The 19,309-nt window shown below is 39.0% G+C and overlaps 1 protein-coding gene across 7 annotated transcripts in view; it reads left to right on the forward strand.

The window, feature by feature from the left end:
* LOC124881825 (protein EFR3 homolog B) overlaps positions 1-19,309 on the forward strand; it is a 33,125-nt gene that overhangs the window by 11,484 nt on the left and 2,332 nt on the right. For 6 of the 7 annotated variants that reach the window (XM_047387644.1, XM_047387643.1, XM_047387645.1 and 3 more), the window contains 20 exons: positions 5,376-5,503; positions 5,999-6,149; positions 8,383-8,504; positions 8,778-8,927; positions 12,966-13,100; positions 14,793-14,871; positions 15,174-15,309; positions 15,407-15,568; positions 15,659-15,770; positions 15,914-15,965; positions 16,219-16,391; positions 16,480-16,555; positions 16,707-16,868; positions 16,980-17,111; positions 17,198-17,265; positions 17,404-17,531; positions 18,557-18,648; positions 18,756-18,804; positions 19,023-19,129; positions 19,227-19,276. In XM_047387644.1, coding sequence (XP_047243600.1) covers positions 5,376-5,503; positions 5,999-6,149; positions 8,383-8,504; positions 8,778-8,927; positions 12,966-13,100; positions 14,793-14,871; positions 15,174-15,309; positions 15,407-15,568; positions 15,659-15,770; positions 15,914-15,965; positions 16,219-16,391; positions 16,480-16,555; positions 16,707-16,868; positions 16,980-17,111; positions 17,198-17,265; positions 17,404-17,531; positions 18,557-18,648; positions 18,756-18,804; positions 19,023-19,129; positions 19,227-19,276 — 2,264 coding nt within the window. Of the gene's footprint in view, positions 1-5,339; positions 5,504-5,998; positions 6,150-8,382; positions 8,505-8,777; positions 8,928-12,965; positions 13,101-14,792; positions 14,872-15,173; positions 15,310-15,406; positions 15,569-15,658; positions 15,771-15,913; positions 15,966-16,218; positions 16,392-16,479; positions 16,556-16,706; positions 16,869-16,979; positions 17,112-17,197; positions 17,266-17,403; positions 17,532-18,556; positions 18,649-18,755; positions 18,805-19,022; positions 19,130-19,226; positions 19,277-19,309 lie in introns of all 7 variants that reach the window. The other variant, XM_047387647.1, reaches the window with a different exon arrangement.

The raw sequence follows: 19,309 nt of genomic DNA on the forward strand, positions 1-19,309 counted from the left end.
TAATGGAGTCCAACTGTGTGTCATTTATTATCAGTATAAATAAAGTTGTTCTGGAAAAGGCCCCAAAGAAACATTACTGAACAAGAAGTGTCAAACCAGACAGGTCAGGGATGAAGTTAAAAGCAGAACTAGGTGATAATATCATGTTTGAACTCATGGAGCACAGTTCAGTCAATGAATCAATACAAACAAGAAATCCAAGACATGACTGTCGACCTGAGCTGACAAGCCAAGATGGAGGGAGCTAAACACACAGGGCAAACTTGGAAGAAATGCTGTTAGAGACTGTAGATGGCCGCAGAGATTCACTTTCCAGCAGGAAGACGACTCAAGACATCCAGCCAGAGCTGCAATGGAATAGTTTACATCACAGCAAATTCAAGTGTTAGAGTGGCCTAGTCAAAGTCCAGTCCTTTATCCAAATGACAATTTGTAGCAAGACTTGAAAATTGATGTTAATAGATGAATTCCATGAAATGTAAAGTTCCTAGATGTCTCTAGATATGCAAAGCTGGTAGAGACTGACTTAGTCTGACTCAGGGCGTACTACAAACGCATGCCACACTTTACAGATTTGTTTTTTTTTTTAAGATCTTTTGAAAACCATGTTTCCTTTTCCTTCCATTTTGCAATCTTGTACTACTTTGTGTTCGACTCTCACATAAAATCCCAATAAATAAATAATATTTGTGGTCGGAACGTGACAACGTGTAAAAGGGTTCAAGGGGGTACCAACACTTTTGCAAGGCACTTCAGAGAAATCTGATGGAGCTTCTAAAGGCGTTAAAACTGCGAGTAATATTTATTTTCTCAGATTTTCTGGCATTTTCAAATTCTCAGACAAATGTAATGTAAGCCCAGATATAATTGACTTAGGAAGAGTAATGAAGAGGTGGTGACCAAGGATTCAAGTTAAAGTGGATGAACTTGCATAGCTGTTTCCTTCTTAGCTGTTTCAGACCTCCTCTTTGCTATAACCTGCTTTGATTACCTGGAATGTGACTCAGATGACTCATAAAGAGAATTAATTTTGGTGGAGATGAAGAGGCCGATTTTGCAAAGGAAACGTTTCATTAAAGCTGCACTGCAACTGCACTAACCCACTTTATCTTTTAAATATGGCACAACGTTGTATTATAGCTACATGCAGATACATTTACACTTTAGTTCCTGTTTTTGGGTGTATATAGCTGAGCACCCACACCCTGTAGTCCAAATAATGGTTTCTAATTTTGGCTTTAAGCTGCTGTAACTAATGGTGCCCCAGGAAACCCAGAACAAATTGAGCTGTTTTCGAAGGTTTATTCTAATATGTTACCGACTGTGCAAACACAAGGTCGCCTGTCTGCACATTTGCAGCATTTCATGGTTTCCACAGAATAACTGTTGGTAACGGGAATAATCATACGTTGCAATTCTATTTGCACCTAATATTTTGACATTTTTTAGTATTTCAAATGGTGTGTTTTCAGCTGAATTGTCATAACTGCCCATTAGATTTAGGATCTCAGCCATCAAGTGTTTCCTTGCTAGTTACAAAAATAAATCTCTTGATTAGAAGAATCCACTTTGTTTCCAGCGGATTGTCCCAAAAAGCACAGGGTTGGCTAGTAAGACCCCCTCGTTACTGTTGAATCTGGAAGACCCATAGTAGCAGCAAGCGGTGTGATCGCAGAGGCACCAACACTTGAACAAAATCTCAAATGTATGATATTGTTAATGTATTTTCTGATTGACAGATTACTTCAGAAGCTGTTGTTGGACTTTCTACATTGAATAAACTACAGGTCCTTCTCAAAAAATTAGCATATTGTGATAAAGTTCATTACTTTCTATAATGTAATGATGAAAATTTAACATTCATATATTTTAGATTCATTGCACACTAACTGAAATATTTCAGGTCTTTTATTGTCTTAATACGGATGATTTTGGCATACAGCTCATGAAAACCCAAAATTCCTATCTCACAAAATTAGCATATTTCATCCGACCAATAAAAGAAAAGTGTTTTTAATACAAAAAACGTCAACCTTCAAATAATCATGTACAGTTATGCACTCAATACTTGGTCGGGAATCCTTTTGCAGAAATGACTGCTTCAATGCGGAGTGGCATGGAGGCAATCAGCCTGTGGCACTGCTGAGGTCTTATGGAGGCCCAGGATGCTTCGATAGCGGCCTTTAGCTCATCCAGAGTGTTGGGTCTTGAGTCTCTCAACGTTCTCTTCACAATATCCCACAGATTCTCTATGGGGTTCAGGTCAGGAGAGTTGGCAGGCCAATTGAGCACAGTGATACCATGGTCAATAAACCATTTACCAGTGGTTTTGGCACTGTGAGCAGGTGCCAGGTCGTGCTGAAAAATGAAATCTTCATCTCCATAAAGCTTTTCAGCAGATGGAAGCATGAAGTGCTCCAAAATCTCCTGATAGCTAGCTGCATTGACCCTACCCTTGATAAAACACAGTGGACCAACACCAGCAGCTGACACGGCACCCCAGACCATCACTGACTGTGGGTACTTGACACTGGACTTCTGGCATTTTGGCATTTCCTTCTCCCCAGTCTTCCTCCAGACTCTGGCACCTTGATTTCCGAATGACATGCAGAATTTGCTTTCATCTGAAAAACGTACTTTGGACCACTGAGCAACAGTCCAGTGCTGCTTCTCTGTAGCCCAGGTCAGGCGCTTCTGCCGCTGTTTCTGGTTCAAAAGTGGCTTGACCTGGGGAATGCGGCACCTGTAGCCCATTTCCTGCACACGCCTGTGCACGGTGGCTCTGGATATTTCTACTCCAGACTCAGTCCACTGCTTCCGCAGGTCCCCCAAGGTCTGGAATCGGCCCTTCTCCACAATCTTCCTCAGGGTCCGGTCACCTCTTCTCGTTGTGCAGCGTTTTCTGCCACACTTTTTCCTTCCCACAGACTTCTCACTGAGGTGCCTTGATACAACACTCTGGGAACAGCCTATTCGTTCAGAAATTTCTTTCTGTGTCTTACCCTTTTGCTTGAGGGTGTCAATAGTGGCCTTCTGGACAGCAGTCAGGTCGGCAGTCTTACCCATGATTGGGGTTTTGAGTGATGAACCAGGCTGGGAGTTTTAAAGGCCTCAGGAATCTTTTGCAGGTGTTTAGAGTTAACTCGTTGATTCAGATGATTAGGTTCATAGCTCGTTTAGAGACCCTTTTAATGATATGCTAATTTTGTGAGATAGGAATTTTGGGTTTTCATGAGCTGTATGCCAAAATCATCCGTATTAAGACAATAAAAGACCTGAAATATTTCAGTTAGTGTGCAATGAATCTAAAATATATGAATGTTAAATTTTCATCATTACATTATGGAAAATAATTAACTTTATCACAATATGCTAATATTTTGAGAAGGACCTGTATATGCATTTGTTAAAGAAAGTACACTTCCAAAGTTATTGGAACTTTACTGTAGACATCCAACATTTAAATAGATTAAAATAAACAATACTTAGTATCAATTAGTATATCATTTGCTTGCAATAACTGCATCGAGCCTGTGACCCTCTGACATCACCAAAATCTAGCATTTCTTTGTTTTTTATGCATTTCCTCGTGTCTTTTCTTCAGCAGCTAAAATGCTGCAAAATGGGCTTTTAGTCTAGACCGGACCCGCTTAGAATGCTCTATGTCTCGTCCCCTTGCTGTTTTGGCAGTGTGTTTTGGGTCATTATCTTTCTGTGTGATGAAGGATCTGCCAGCATCTGTCTTTAAATAGGCAAAGTTTTATGCAGACTTCTGAGTTTGTTTTGCTGATTCCATCAATGAAGATTAATGAGCCCATCCCAAAAGAAGCCATGCAAGCCCAAGCCTTGAAAATAGCTCCACTGTTTTTTGTTTTTTTTACAGCCATGCTGGTATTTGAAGCGGTTCTTTTCTCTCTGCTAACATTTGCCTCTCCATCGCTTTGGTATGGGTTAATCTGCCCGTCAGATTGACCCATACCAGTCGTTACTAATTCTTTGTTTGCACCTTTTGGTGTAGACTCTGTCCTCCCCCCCCCCCCCCCATGAAGTCAAAGAAGACTTCAGAAGACATTTGTTTAATCTTGGATGAAACAATCTATTTTTTTTTTTTTAAGTAATACTGATTTTAAGTGAACAGGAACAGGAAAAACAGATTATTTAACAGATACATTTAACGCTATATGTTGTTTGAATAATCAATGTAATAAGACACAACAGGGTAACAACAACCAACCGTCAGTCACATGTTTCAGTACTTTTGCTTACCTAAAAATTTGGTCTTAAGTGGTGAAAAATGCCATTTTCAGAGGTGTGTACCAGAGTCTGATGTAAAGACCCACAAAGAGAAGCTGAGATTTTACTTATGTTTGCAGTTTGCAGCAAAAATAAGGATAATGGCATCACAGTTCCATCACTTTGATAGGGTAGTGAATAGTTTTTGATCAAGTTAACTAACGTACGTCTGTTTAGACAAAGAAGAATCAGATTATGTTCCTGGTGTATGCAGTGACCTCTTAGTAAGAGATCATGCCAACAGCATAGTGTCATTTGCTTCGGTTCAAAATTCCAGTTGGTAATGTTGAACTTAAAAGGTTTAAATGGATTCGGCTCATCAAGTTTTCAAGTAAACAAACAAACCTGAACAGATTTCAGTACGGTGGTACACAAACGGAAATCATCTGGTCTTTTTGCTGCTAGAGCTGAAACGATTAAATATTTTAGGAATAATTATAATAATATATAATAATCATAATATAATAAATCTGATTATGACCAGTAATAATTAAGTAAATAATATTTATTTAGAATATGTTCCCAGTTCACCCTGGCTGAGCTGTATCATCATTTTATCTTTAATTCATGCTTCAAAAACAGGCATAAATCTTTTCTAGCAACAGTTAGTATTGTGTTTTTAGAGTCGAGACTGAAATTATTTCTCCTCAGCTCTGGAATGCTGCTTCCAGTTGTTTTGGGTTTTGCCTGAGTAAAATTAGAGTCTCAGTAGACTCGGTATTTGGGTTTTTAGCTCTCTCCCGTCCTTGACCAAAGTGAAGATCAGTGAAGTAGGTCATGAGCAGAGGAGGGCAGGGGCAGTAGAAGGCGAAACTTGGTGATCCAGTTTGATGCTTACATTAAAGCTTCCTTTTTAATAGGTGATTAGTGCAAACATGTCTGCAGAGATCAACATATTGTTATGTCATTAATACGTTATTTCAAACACAGGAATTGACTTCCAGTGAACCTCAAAACATAAATAATCTATCCTGTCATGAGCGTAACAATGTTTTTTCTCCTTTTTAATAGACTAAAGCATAAGAATTGTTATTCATCCTTGTTAGATCTGGTCTTTCTGTCTCCTCCCATAACCCTCCTAGGATGGACTGGTCAAGGCCAATATGGAGAAGCTGACGTTTTATGCCCTGTCAGCTCCAGAGAAGCTGGACCGCATCGGGGCCTACCTGTCGGAGAGGCTGTCGAGGGATGTAGCCCGACACAGATACGGGTAAGCTTCCACTTTTTCCTTCTTTTTTCAATTCAGAGTAAGACTGGAGCCATTTCTGTTTTCTCTGCTCTAAAAAAATATTGTTTACAGTAACAGTTTGCCACAGGATTTATGTTTATCTTCATTAAAGCTCAAACTGTACAATTCTTGGAAGAACTTCAAATAGCCACCCTATGATGTAATAAGACATTTATAATCCCCTTATATCACTGATCTCTGCACAAGTTTAGAACTCATCAAAGAGCTTAAGAAGATCTCCTTTGTGATGTATGTGGACGATATTATGTGTTGTAACTACATAAAATCCTTAGTCATCAATCCTTGGTTTGTGGGGGGGGCAGATAATGACTCTGGGCTATAATACTTTGATGATTTTCACTGCAAAAAAAGCCTGTACGTGTTACATTTTTACCAAAAGAGACAAACTAAAATGTGAACACCTTCTGCTTTCTTTAAATATGTCCTTTACTTATTTTCTTTGCTCTTCCTTTTCAGGTACGTGTGTATAGCCATGGAAGCCCTGGACCAGCTGCTGATGGCCTGCCACTGTCAGAGCATCAACCTGTTTGTGGAGAGCTTTCTGAAGATGGTGCGCAAGCTGCTGGAGTCAGACAAACCCAATCTGCAGATCCTAGGAACCAACTCTGTGAGTTGAATATTTCTTTATGTCGTAAAGCAACCCACTCAACTCTCTGCTAACACAAGCATTTTAAAAATTCCTCTACGTTTCTTTTTTTTTTGCTGTGCGTTTTGTGGACATTATTTTGAGATGGGATATGGTGGTTGTAATGGTTATCATTGTAAAATTTACAAAAGGTTAGTATCAGTGTTTTAAAATCTGTTTACCATTAAAACTGTATATGATCATTTAAAACTCAGTACTATTTTTGATTTTCAATTAAACGCACGTCTCAGATGCTACGCCGTGGACAGAACCAGAAGGCAGGGAAAGTAAAGTGGCCTCCAAAGAACACCAAGAGTTAAACTTGCTGCATTTTGGATGTTTTAAGGAATACTTTTTGAAGATGTTTCTGTTCTTACTACACACAGAAGGAAGCAGCAAGATAAACTGTCGTTAAACTCCTACAGAGGAAAAATCCTTTGAACAAATCTCTTTTGTGATAGGCCTGTGTTTATCTCCTTAGAATAAAAGTCCTTGTCTTAAAACATGGAAATGCAAAAATTAAAAATTTAGACATTTCTTTTTTTACCTTTTATTAATTCAGACAACTGCAAAGAGAGACGGGGCCTCATTCTCAACACAAACCTTGATTTAAAACCTTAGCTAATGTAATGCAGAAGATACTCCGTGTGTGTTGGTGAGACCCACACGGAAGGTGAAAGTTCTTCATAATAATAATAATAATAATAATGTTTATAGCAGGTATTACAAAGTCTGATACATCCCTATTATGTAGCGACAATGCACTTTACCTTGGGGATGTTGTTGTTTACCTGTTACGTTAGAGCACATTTGATTCAGACAATGCAGTTTGAGACAGAGTGTACTTCAAGTCCTAAGTACCACAAAGTATTTATTAAATGTCAATTTTACTTGGGAAAAAAAGTTGTCAAAATTGTGCAAATTGAAAAAAACTCAGTAGAAATGTTTGTTTTCTTTTAAACAGTTTTTTAAATGTGGAAATTAAGAGTTGCCTGGTAATCTAATGATCTGTAGCTTTCATGAAATCAGCACAGACAGCCTGCGGCATCAGGTTCATCTCAGTGGATTCAGATGTAACATCCAATCAAACCCCCGGCAAGATGTATTTACTTTTATGGTGTAATTTAAAGCGGTAAGGGAAGGAAACCTTCAGAGGAGGTGTGTATTCTGAAAGATCAGAGCTCAGCACAGAACGCTGGGAAGAAAGAGTGATGAGTGTCCTCTTATGTGGGAAGCAGCAGTCAGCAATGCCAGCAGAGGCCACATAAAGGGAAATTAAATGAACTAAAGACTTCAAGCGCAAAGCTTTGCAGGCCGATGAGATATGGAAATTTCACTCTCATAATGCAGCACAATTGAAGAGTTTGATAAATGTCCATGCATAAACTTTCTTATATACTCAAAAGCATCCAGATATCATATCTTCTTCCATATTCATGTACTGAGCTTAATGGTTAGTGTTTTCTTCTTCTGTTTCATCTCAGTGGATCGCTTTCTTATGAACAGTGCTTGAAGCAGGCCTTTATTTCTCTTCGTGTTGGCTGAGATTGCAACAAAAAAACTATTATCTGTCTATTCTCCTTGCTTTCAGCAGCTGTTCTTTAAAGCTTTCAATCAGATATGTTGTACATTTATACCTGGAAGATGCTCAGTATTACCGGCAGCTGGATCGCTTTCAGGGAATTAACAGCAGAGCATTAATGAGCTCAGGAGATTTAATAAGATTTAAAAACCTCTTCAAGCACAAATATATTTATTTATACATAGAGGGGAGAAGATTAATGAGTTTTAGTTACTTTTTTATTCAACATTCTCATTTATTTCAGGTTCCTCACCAAACCAAACAGTGTTTTTGAAAGAGAGTTTATCAGCTGTTATTTTGATCTACTTTGATGGCTGCTCATCATGTACTAATTGCTTCCAGTACGGTTAAGATCGAGGAAAAAAAAAAAGTCCAGTTCATAAATTATTAACTTGATGATGTTTTGAAGCTGAATGTCAGCTGGTTGACTTTGCTGACATTTGCCAGCCCAGTGGGAGCGCTCCCACTGGGGAGCAGAGCGCCCCCCCTCTGCTCTGCATTATTCACTCCTAATTAGATGATTAGGAGTGGTTGACGTATATTCAGTTAAATGAAAACAGTTTTGGCTTAGTTTGGTTTGTCAGAGGTGTCGGCATGATTTAAAAGTAATTCTTTCCTTTCTTTTCTTGCCAGTTTGTGAAGTTTGCTAATATAGAGGAGGACACTCCATCGTACCACCGCAGCTACGACTTCTTTGTGTCCCGCTTCAGTGAGATGTGCCATTCAAACTATGAGGACCCGGACATCCGCACCAAGTATGTAAATAGATGCTTTGTTTGTGCCCCTGAGATAAAAATATCCAGCTGCTGTTTTTAGATCAAGTGGCAGGTTTTTTAGATTAGAGTTGCCTCAAGTCTTTTCTTTTTATAAACTCCTTTTTAAATTGTGGCAAAAAATATAGACGCCTTGAGCTAATTTTAGCTGCAATCAAGCAGTAGATAATAGTACAGAGGGCTAAAAACAGATCTCCTTTTATACTCTGTTATTGATTAAGTGCTTTCTGTCATGTGTTTTAATTTTGCCACCAGGATTCGGATGGCGGGGATTAAGGGGCTGCAGGGTGTGGTGAGGAAGACTGTGAATGATGAGTTGCAGGCAAACATCTGGGACCCCCAGCATATGGACAAGATCGTCCCCTCTCTGCTTTTCAACCTGCAGAGTGGAGAGCGCACAGAGAGGTGAATGCTCATGCACTCTATTACATATGTATCGAAACGCACGTTGGTTTGGACAAAAGTGTGTGGACCCTTTACTTGATATTTTACATCACACTATTTTAAAGGGAATGTCTGGAAGCGTAACCAGAAACCAAAACATATCTAGTTACAGTAGAGATCCAGCAATCACAATTCTGTGTCTGATTTCGGATCTCTGGTTTAAGTTCTGACCTGCCGATTTTAGTGGATCCACATTTCTCCCGAGGGACTATATATTTTTTTGTTGTGAGCGGCCATTAATCATACTTTGAGCAGAGGCCTTGTTGTGTCACGTGTGAAAAAGTAGTAGCTGTACAGCTGACATTTATCAGTAAGCAGTCAACGCTATTACCATTAGCATAACACCATCTATATTCTCTAATTTAACTCTTAAGATTTCCAAAAGGTGGCCAACATTTTTAAAAGGAGGATACTTCATGACACACAGCGGTTGACAACGCAACGGAAAAAGAAACACATCAGCCTTCATCCTTCATGTTTTCTGCTGAATGTCTTATTCTCTTTCGCTTACAGATGAAGCTGCCGACGCTTCTCGATATGTTGTAGAAAATGTTGTTTTCTCTGACTTCATTTTAAACACCTGACTGATAAACTTTGAGTGTTTTTTATTTCAGTAAAAATTTTCCGAGATAAATAGCGTTTATTGATTGATAAAAGGTTGAATTTCGGTTGATTTCTTTCTAGGCTACAGTGCACCAATAAATCCTTCTGCTGTGCATTAAAGTCATTACAAAAATTTGTCTCTTAATGGTTCAAGAACAATACTCCACATTCTTTATTTCATTGTAACTTACCTATTTAAATGTCTACCTTATTTTAGTTTTATATTAAACAACACAGTAAAGCCACACCCACATAACCCAGAGCAAAGATCTTTGAAAAAGGAAACGGAAAACATTTGTCTGACGTATCCGTATATGACCCGTTACGTTACTTTATACGAACTCACATTTAAATTTAAGTAGCTTCAAACATTTTCCGGCTGTCGTCAAACGCTCCTGAGGAGTATGATAGCTAAACCCAAGCATGATTTCAGAGCTGAATATGAATGGCCTGGTTAACAGATCAAATAATAGTGCAGCCGGCATATCTCTAAGTTGATGAGAAATATTTCTTGTCCAATCTGTCACTTTGATTCTGAATAATACGGTCTTCTGTATTTATTTTGTAGCTTCATCTAAATAAATAACAAAAGGCCATGAAACGGTCAGGTACTGAACTAGAACTGACTGTATAGGCGTTAAAAAATATTTAAAAATAAAAACGACTGGAATAAATATTAAATCAAAAAACGTCAGAGGGGTGAGTCAAGATTTTGCACAGGACTATGGTCAACATTAGCCTAATTTGTTATTCCAAAGGCAGGCTGGTATATGATGTATACATAACTATCATCAAACAGATTGACCTTCCAACCCTGAAAACACGGTCCAGAGCCTCCAAGTCTCACCTATAACTCATGCCATTTATCATTATTGTCGTTTTATGAACCCACTGACAGCTCTGTTCCCTCAGGGTTTTTTTTACTAAACCACCAGCAGCATCCAAGAACAAACACACTGCGCTGTGGGTTGAAATATTTAAGAAGACAAGAGAGGAGCATGTAAAGGGGGTGCAAGAAGAGAAAAAGCAGTGTGGGTGGAGAATAAGAGCTCAAGGAAGAGTCTGAAGGTTTGTGAGAGAATCTGCAGACTCTGGAGCCTCACTCTGTAGACAGCATCCCACTTTCTGAAATTCCCTTTGACGTCAGTACCGAGATCTGACGGATAAGGGAGCAAAGGGGAAGTAGAACACTGAAGGATGGATAACTGTGCATGGAGTTTTGGAAATAGCAAGGTTATTGACAGAGGGAGTCGTAGACCGACTGAGACACTCCAACACGGCCCCATTTCCCTCTCAGCTTGTCTCCTCTCTGTTGATGTTCTGTGGTTCTGCTCCTGCTGTGCATCCTCATTTCCTTCTCACATTGTGTCCTGCTTGTCATTACCCACAGCTGTCAGCGCAGAATCTAATTACCTCAAGGTTAAAATATTTTCTCCACTTCTATCCCTGTGGGCATGGACTATTGTATTTAACGAACGGACAGGTTATGCTAACTTCGACAGAAGGTTTGATCGAAGCAGGATTTTGTGCCAATGATGTTACAAAGAATTTTTTATCTCCAAGCAACTATTCTTTAGATGTTAAGTCAGCAGAGAGGCTGTAAACACCTGGCTTTAAGAAGTGCATTAGTTCACTTGTGGACAGCTTAGACTGTCTTTTTACACCTGTTATTAAAACTGAATAATTTAATGCAACTTTCTTGGTCTAATTAAACAGTATCGGGCAACTTGACGGAGAGCATCTTTCTAATTCTTAAGCTAGGCACAGCGGCAGATCTTTTCCTGCTGAGTCCACATTCTCATAGACCAGAACTTTTTGTGTTCAACAGATCAGTGGAAAAAAATACCATCCACTGAAAGCTGGTGGTGATTTTGCTGCAGGAGAAAAATAGTGATCTGCTGAACTGCTCGCTTCAAAATTCAAGCATCTCACTCTGTCTTGAATTTGTTTGATTCAGACATTATCAGGTTCAGATTCACTTGAGTCATATTGATAGCACTGTTCCAAAAAGTATGCTTTGTTATGTAATACAGTGAATATGTAATAAGAGAGAAGAGCTCATTGTTAACCCCTCCACTTCCGAATAAATACACACACTGAAGTATTTGAGCTTAGTATTTTTCAGTCTAAAACTTGGGAAATTGCTTTTTTCCAAAACAAAAGGGATAAAATGTCACATGTCTTATAAGTCTGGTGCCTATATATGGTTTATGATAATGATATGCACCACATTGCACCATGCATTTTCCTCATTTTACCCCAGCTCTGCTCCTAAGACAAAAGCCTTTAATGGTGGACATCTCAAAAATGTGGGACAATGAGGAAAATGCAAGACAGACCACTGCTTTGACAATGTCCTCACAGTTTATTGTTTTATGTTTTTATGTGTTGCAGCAGAAATCATCACAGTCTGAAGCAGAGTTTTAACAAATGATGCATTCTGTGTGACTCCATCATGCTTATATTTAGAATAATTAAGCTTTGTATTCTAAATGTGTTTATGGGAGATGCGTTTCTCACTAAGAAGTTGTGAATTTTAAAAATGTATTAAAATATTGGACACTATGGCTTTTAAAGTACAGAGGTCTAAAACACCTTCATCCAAACACCGAGAACCGGATCCATCTGGTAGAGTTCCTGGGAATTGTAGACGTAATGTCAAGGAGCACAAACGTTGTTCTCCTTTGATTTAATCGTATTTTTTGTGTGTTCACTTTCTGAATAAACTTTGCTTTTAAAAAAAGCTTTAGATTTTAGGCCTTTTGAACTGCTTGACGTGGTGAAGATGGTTTGTTTCTGAACGTTTCTCACTAGTGGAGAAAATATTAAATAGAAACAGGTCTGTGACCAAAACCTTCATATTCTTTAACTGTTTTTATATTTATAATGGTTTACATTCTTTCCTCCCCTTCAGCAGCAGATGAGATAGAAGACTTAGGATGTTAATAAATAATGCCATTATCATTATTTACCAGAGGCTTGTCTTGACCAAGTTGTAATGGCGGTTGATTCTAAATTATGCAATGAGAGTAACCCAAATATATAGACTTGGACACGGACATGTCCCATGGTAGAAACAGATGTGCAATACACACACAAACACACACACACACGCGCATATATATACTTTGGCTAGCACTGTTGTCTAATTCCTACTGCAGATGAACCACAGCCGGTAAAGTCGACCCAGTTTTGAGCAATGCAGTGATTTAGCTGGTCCTGATTATGTTATCTTGTAAGAAATTGTGCCTTGTGCTTATGTTTGCTTTACTGAATCACAGTGATTCCAGCGTCTGTTTTTCTCTCCCTGTCCACACCCCTCTCCCTCTCCTCATTTCCTCCCTTCCCTTTGCTTCTTTTTTTTCCTGCTTCATCACCTGCACCGCTCCCCGTCAGCCGCTCTCCTTCTCCGCTGCAGGCGTCGGAGAAGGAGAAGGAAAGCCCGGTGGAGCTGACGGAGCGTTGTTTCAGAGAGCTGCTGGGTCGGGCCGCCTATGGCAACATCAAGAACGCCGTCACGCCCGTCCTGATGTAAGGGAAATTTCTGACTCTCATTTTAAAGATCTGTGCCAGTCTTGTGCAGTTGTTCATACATGTGAACACTGGCTAAATAGGGAGAAATTCTGCATCTCAGGGTTCTGCCGATTTTAATTTTTTTTTTTTTTATCTTTCTGCCGATCGGTTCAGAGTAGAGCGACAAGGACGATGCAGGGGTATCGACTAGATCTGAGGGTTCTTTTGTGAATGAGATATTTAAATTATACATCACTGTGGCGATGCTGCATATAGGTCACATCGCTGGACTGAGCATATTCTTCTTTTTGGTGTAATTTTCTTTTATTTTAAATAGTTATATATATCCTTTCATAGCTGTGGTACTGTCCTTAATCCAGTCATTAATTCTCGCTCTTGTTTGTAGGGTTGGATACCTCACAGTCTTTAGCTTTCCCTAGTTTTACCTTTCCATTTCCTGATCTCAGTTTTAGTTCCTCATTGCTTCATTTTATTCCTCTAAGATAAAGATTTCCAGAGCTTTTGCTTTTTTGGAGTGCAGGTTTTGGTCAGACTGAATTACGTTATTTTGCAGTTGAAGCTGATTAGGGAAATAGCTGGAAATAATTGAGTTGTTGTTAATTTTTTGGTTTGAATTTTTAGGACAGGCCAAAAATATTTTTTACCTTTTTCTATAGTGTTATTTTGTTGTTGTAATGCAATGCTCAGCAGGGTGATCCAGAAAAACTACATGGCTTAACAGACCATGCCTCAGATTATGAGCAACTTTGGTTGCAACTTCTGTTGGTGTCATAATCTTCAGTAAATGTGTCACGATTTAGCAACAAATTCTTGTTTTTAAGCAGAACATCAGTTATTGTTCCTGCTGCTTCTAAAACAATGTACCATGTGGGTTATTGGAGCTGTAATAATTGTATTTATAACATTTATTTATTCCTTTTGGATTTAAACATGTAGACTTCTGCTAACAATATGAAATAAATGCCAGCTAAATGTAGCAGTTTTTATTGCGCAGAAAATTGAACCTTTTGGGTTTTGGCCACAACCAAATTAGTTGTTTTTTTTAAATCAAGGTGTGTTGGAGCAATCTTTCAACAATCTTTCTGCCATTGTGCAGCAGTACGTAAGGGAGGAACAGTAACAGCAACTTTGAAAATTAATTTTTTTAATACCTTCATAAACCCCTGAAACCAGCAGCTATGTCTGGCTGCAACATGTTAGTCAGCATCGATTTTATCTTGATAGCCATGTAAGATAAAAGCATTTAAAAGTGTTTTTAATCCAATCCATAGTGAGTTATTAATTACTATTTATTGCCAGTTATTTTTTTTTCTTTGCTTTTTTCCTGGTTTAGTTCTTTTACTGAAAGGAAGAAGCCTCATGTATGAATGAATGGGACCAGCTATGTTTATATGGCTTATTTGATTCTTCTTCTTTGACAGTTAATTGTTGCCATTATTTACTTTTGATCCCTTCAACCATTGCTTTAAATTTCTGTAATGTTTATTCTCAGAAAATGAAAAATCAGCTAATTCCTGATGGGTTACAGTAACTTGGAAATCCTGATCATTTCAGCTGTTATCTTTGAAGCAACATCAGAAGCTTGAATTGTTTTAATCAATATTTATTCTCAGAGCTTTTTCTCCTTTTATCGTGTCCATCTCCTCTGGCTTCTCACTATTACACCCTCCTCTGTCTCCCCCGCTCCAGGCACTTAGATAACCACTCTCTATGGGAGGGAAAGACCTTTGCTGTGCGTTGCTTCAAAATCATCATGTACTCCATCCAGGTGAGAGAACGATGTCTGCTCACACTCTAAACCTGTGTCTCAGTCTACTGTCCTCCTTTACAACTCCAGATATTTTTATGAAACATTTTGTTTGATTTCAGACTGCCTCGTGTTTTTATTTGTCTCAAGCTTTATCACACACCCTAGAGGCCAACAGCGGAAATAGCCTCCAGTTTGATTAGATTTATGTCTTTGCAGTGCTTGCACATTTTGTAAGGGCAGAACATTGCCCTTACTCATCGGTTTCCTGCCATTTTTTAGAAATGTTTCAGGCAGTTCCCCTTGTGCCTTTTCTGTTGCAGTCCCAACACTCTCACTTGGTAATCCAGCAACTTCTCGGCCACCTGGATGCTAACAGCAAGAACTCGGCCAAAGTGCGGGCCGGCATTGTGGAAGTGCTGCTGGAGGCAGCTGCAATTGCAGCCAGCGGCTCCGTGGGTGTGTTACGTGGGGAGAAATGCTCTGGGTGGCAAAATAAATTCTGTTTGAGAGCTTTGGAGGATTTTTAATTTGAGGATTTGTCACGTGAATGCAGGTCCTACTGTCTTGGAGGTGTTTAACACCCTGCTGAGGCAGCTTCGTCTCAGTGTGGACTACGAGTTGACCGGCTCGTACGACGGCTGCACCAGCATCGGCACCAAGATCATCAAAGCTCACGAGGAGCGGCAGCTGCAGGAGGCTGTCATCAGGACCATCGGTTAGTCATCTGGTGGTCTGTCGGTTTCTTGTGCTTTAAGTTTATTTATCTGTTCTTCCACATATTTTAATGCTTATTGCTCATTTTCAGGCTCTTTTGCCAACACGTTACCTACATACCAGAGGTCGGAGGTGATGCTGTTCATCATGGGAAAGATCCCTGTTCCTGGTGTAAATCTGACTCTGCCCTCTACTGAATCTGAGTACGTTTCTTTTTCACAAATCTGCACACAGCCAGTCTTATCAACATTTTCCCAGGGCATTTAATTATACACAACGATTCAAATCACTATGTGAATACAAAGTTATTTAGACCCAAGTTTAAATGCGTTGTTTCCATCCCCAGGCCGGAGGGTACAAGAATGATTCAGGTCATGTTGCTCAAGTCCTTGGTGCAGGTAAGTGTCCTCTTTTATTTTTAATGATCATGAGATTTTTAACTCTGGTTGTTTTTGTAGAGTTTTCAAGGTGGAAGGTAAATATGAAAAATTAGAATAAATAAGTCATTTGCTGATGATGAGAAACCTTCAGAAGGTCTTGAAATTATGTTACATTTCCTTTCATTGGGAAGAAAATCCGATCTGTAGCCAAATTTTGTTCAGTGTAGAACCTGCATAAACAGATCATTTCCTTTCAAAATGAATCTCTAAGGTGACAGCAGGTTTCCAGACCACCAACATGCTTACAGCATTGCCGAGCTCTTTCCTGGAGCCACTACTGTCCTTTTTTCTAACTGATGACCCGGAGGTCCGGCTACTGGTGCTCCAAATTCTCCTCAGCCTCATCGACAGGCACGACAACAGGCCCAAGTTCTCAAAAATAAGGTGAGTAGTTCTGCGTGCAGCATCAAGAACGGGTCTGTAGTTGCAGTCTTGTTGAGTTTACTGGTTGCTTTGCCTTGTTTCTGTGTAGCATCATCTCTGACATCTCTGTGCTGAAGCTCAAAGTTGACAAGTGCTCTAGACAGGACAATTTATTCATGAAAAAGGTACTCCTTCATCATCCATGTAAGATTCTAGTCAAATAATTAAAAAAAATGACTTTTATCACGAAACATGGGGATAAAATAAAGGATTTCTGCATTAAAATGTGCACTTTCAGAGGGGTAAATGAATCTAAATTGTAACATCCGCTCATAGCATGGCCAGCAGCTGTACCGACACATCTACCTGGGCTGTAAGGAAGAGAGCAGTGGCCAGCAGCACTACGAGACCCTCTACGCTCTGCTGGGTCTTCTCAGCGTGGAGTTGGCAAATGAAGAGGTGGTGGTGGACCTCATCCGGCTGGCGCTCGCCTTGCAGGTATGGATGAACACAAACAACACCTGAACAGATGCCCTCGGGTAAAATCAAATAAAAATTATTCTCTGTCTTTTTGAGGCGCTTTCTTTATTTTGTTGGTGTCCTCTGCAGGACTTGGCCCTGTCCACGGATGAAGGTCTGCCTGTTTATAACCGCTGTGCTGTTCATGCCCTCGCCGCTGCCTACCTCAACCTAATCTGCCAGCTCACCACCGTCCCAGCCTTCTGCCAACACATACACGAAGTGTGTCTGGATTTCTTTGTGTGAATCTTTGTTTCTGCACACAAATGTGTGTTAAATTGCATTTTTGTTTTCTTGCTGCCCTCAAGGTAATTGAGGTGAGACAGAAAGAAGGTCCTTACCTTTTGCCCGAGGATGTCTTTATTGATTATCCCAAGTAAGAACAAGACATTTTTAATATTCCTTTCTCACACATATTGTTTTTAATATTTTAATGTATAAATGCAAAAAACGTTATGGTTAATTACGGTTCTCTGCTATGTAAAGATTTTGTGTTGCCTATTGTTGTTTACAGGCTGCCGTCTTCATTGGAGAAGGTGGAAGGTGACGTTCTGTTCCTCCAGTCGAAGATCACAGAGGTCCTTGGAGGAAGTGGTTACAATACAGAGAGACTGGCTACACCCTACATCCCACAGTATACTGGTAGGAATTCTAAAGCCTTTGGAGAAAAATTCAAATACCAAATTTACTTTTAAAAGTTTGAAATTATTGATTTAATTTATTGATAATTTTGAAACTAAATTATGAAAAATGACGAAAAACCAGATCTAGTTATGAAATTAGACCTAAATTTTTATCATCATCGACTCAATTTATAATAAGTTACAAATAAATGATTTCCTGTAAAAACAGGACAGAAAAACTAGTGCGTTCTAAAATTTTCAGTAAAATAAATTAAGGTAGAGATGCCCAACACAGTTCTTTATTACATACTGATTGATAAAATGGATTGTTTGGTACTATCCCAGATTATTTCAGATTTTACTTGGCAGACTAGTGCTTCAAAATCACATCTGGAGTTCCTCAAGGGTTTTTTCTCAGGCCATTTTTATTCAATATCTCTATGCCCCTCTTGCTAGGAATATGTTGTATCTCCTACAATGCACCATCTAACCGTATGTGGATGACACAGATTTATATTTTTTGTCACCACATTACCGCAGTCATTTACTGTCAATGTGTTTGTAATTTCAATGAGTGATTGGGTCAGAATTTCCTCCAGCTTGATCTGGAAAGACATAAATCAGGGATTTTGGTCCCAGACATTAAAACCTAAAGATGACCACTGAACTAGACTCAGTGGGGCTAAAGACAACATACCAGAAACCTTGGTGTCATTATGGGCTTAGACCCCTAATATTGACAATGACATGAAAGTTTGCCTTTCCAAAAACAGGTACATGCTTTTATTTGTTCTAGGTTAGATTATTGCAATGGTTACTTCATATGTGTCTGTAAAGTCATAAAAATGCCAGTCATTAAGTCACTGCACTGTCTTCCTTTTAAAAAGATAGATTTTAAAAGCTATATTTTGCTTAAATTCTACTTCAGTTCTAAGGTTTTTTTGCTTGTTTTATTAAAGTTTTCTTTCCCTCTCTTGTCTTCTATGAAGCATTTTGAATAATCTTGTGTGTAAATTATGCTTTATTAATAAATCTGCCTTCTAGATGAGGACCGGCTATCCAAAAGAAAGAGCATTGGGGAGACCATCTCTCTTCAGGTGGAGGTTGAATCTCGAAACAGTCCAGAGAAGGAAGAGGTAAAGGTCTTAAAGACCCCAATTATTTCCTTAATTAGGAAATTGGATATAAATCAAAGATGTTTCGGTTTAAAGCTTTGACTCCACGTGATTCTTGTGTTTCTCAGAGGACGCCAGCAGAAGAGATCACATTTGAAACCCTAAAAAATGCCATTGGTATGTCGTTATTTTATTGGTTCTTCTGGTTGCAATTTTAAGTAAATTTGTGTTGTTTTTAAGAATTTAATTTGTCTAATAGTCAATTCAATAAATAACGAAACTTACTACTTGTGGGCCCAAATTAATAGTTAAAAAGGTCGCTTTTTGCTCAATAGTCACGTTAACTTTCAAGAGCAGTGCTTAAAATGGATTGTTCTGTTTCTGTCTCCCCCTAGTGGACAGTGTGGGTATGGAGGAGCAGGAGAGGGAGCGGAGGAGACAAGTGGTGGAAAAGTTTCAGAAAGCACCATTTGAGGAAATTGCTGCCCACTGTGGTGCCAGGGTACAAATCAATTATGTTTTAAATCTATTTACTTTTATAGTTTTAATATACTATGAGTATCTTATTAATAGTCTAATAATTATCTTGCCCCTTCTAGGCCACAATGCTGCAGAGCAAACTAAATCAGATATTTGAGATCACAATCAGGTAAAGATCATGTTTCAGATGTATTTAAAAATT

The sequence above is a fragment of the Girardinichthys multiradiatus genome, chromosome 15 (assembly GCF_021462225.1).
Source record: "Girardinichthys multiradiatus isolate DD_20200921_A chromosome 15, DD_fGirMul_XY1, whole genome shotgun sequence".
NCBI classification, from domain to species: domain Eukaryota; kingdom Metazoa; phylum Chordata; class Actinopteri; order Cyprinodontiformes; family Goodeidae; genus Girardinichthys; species Girardinichthys multiradiatus.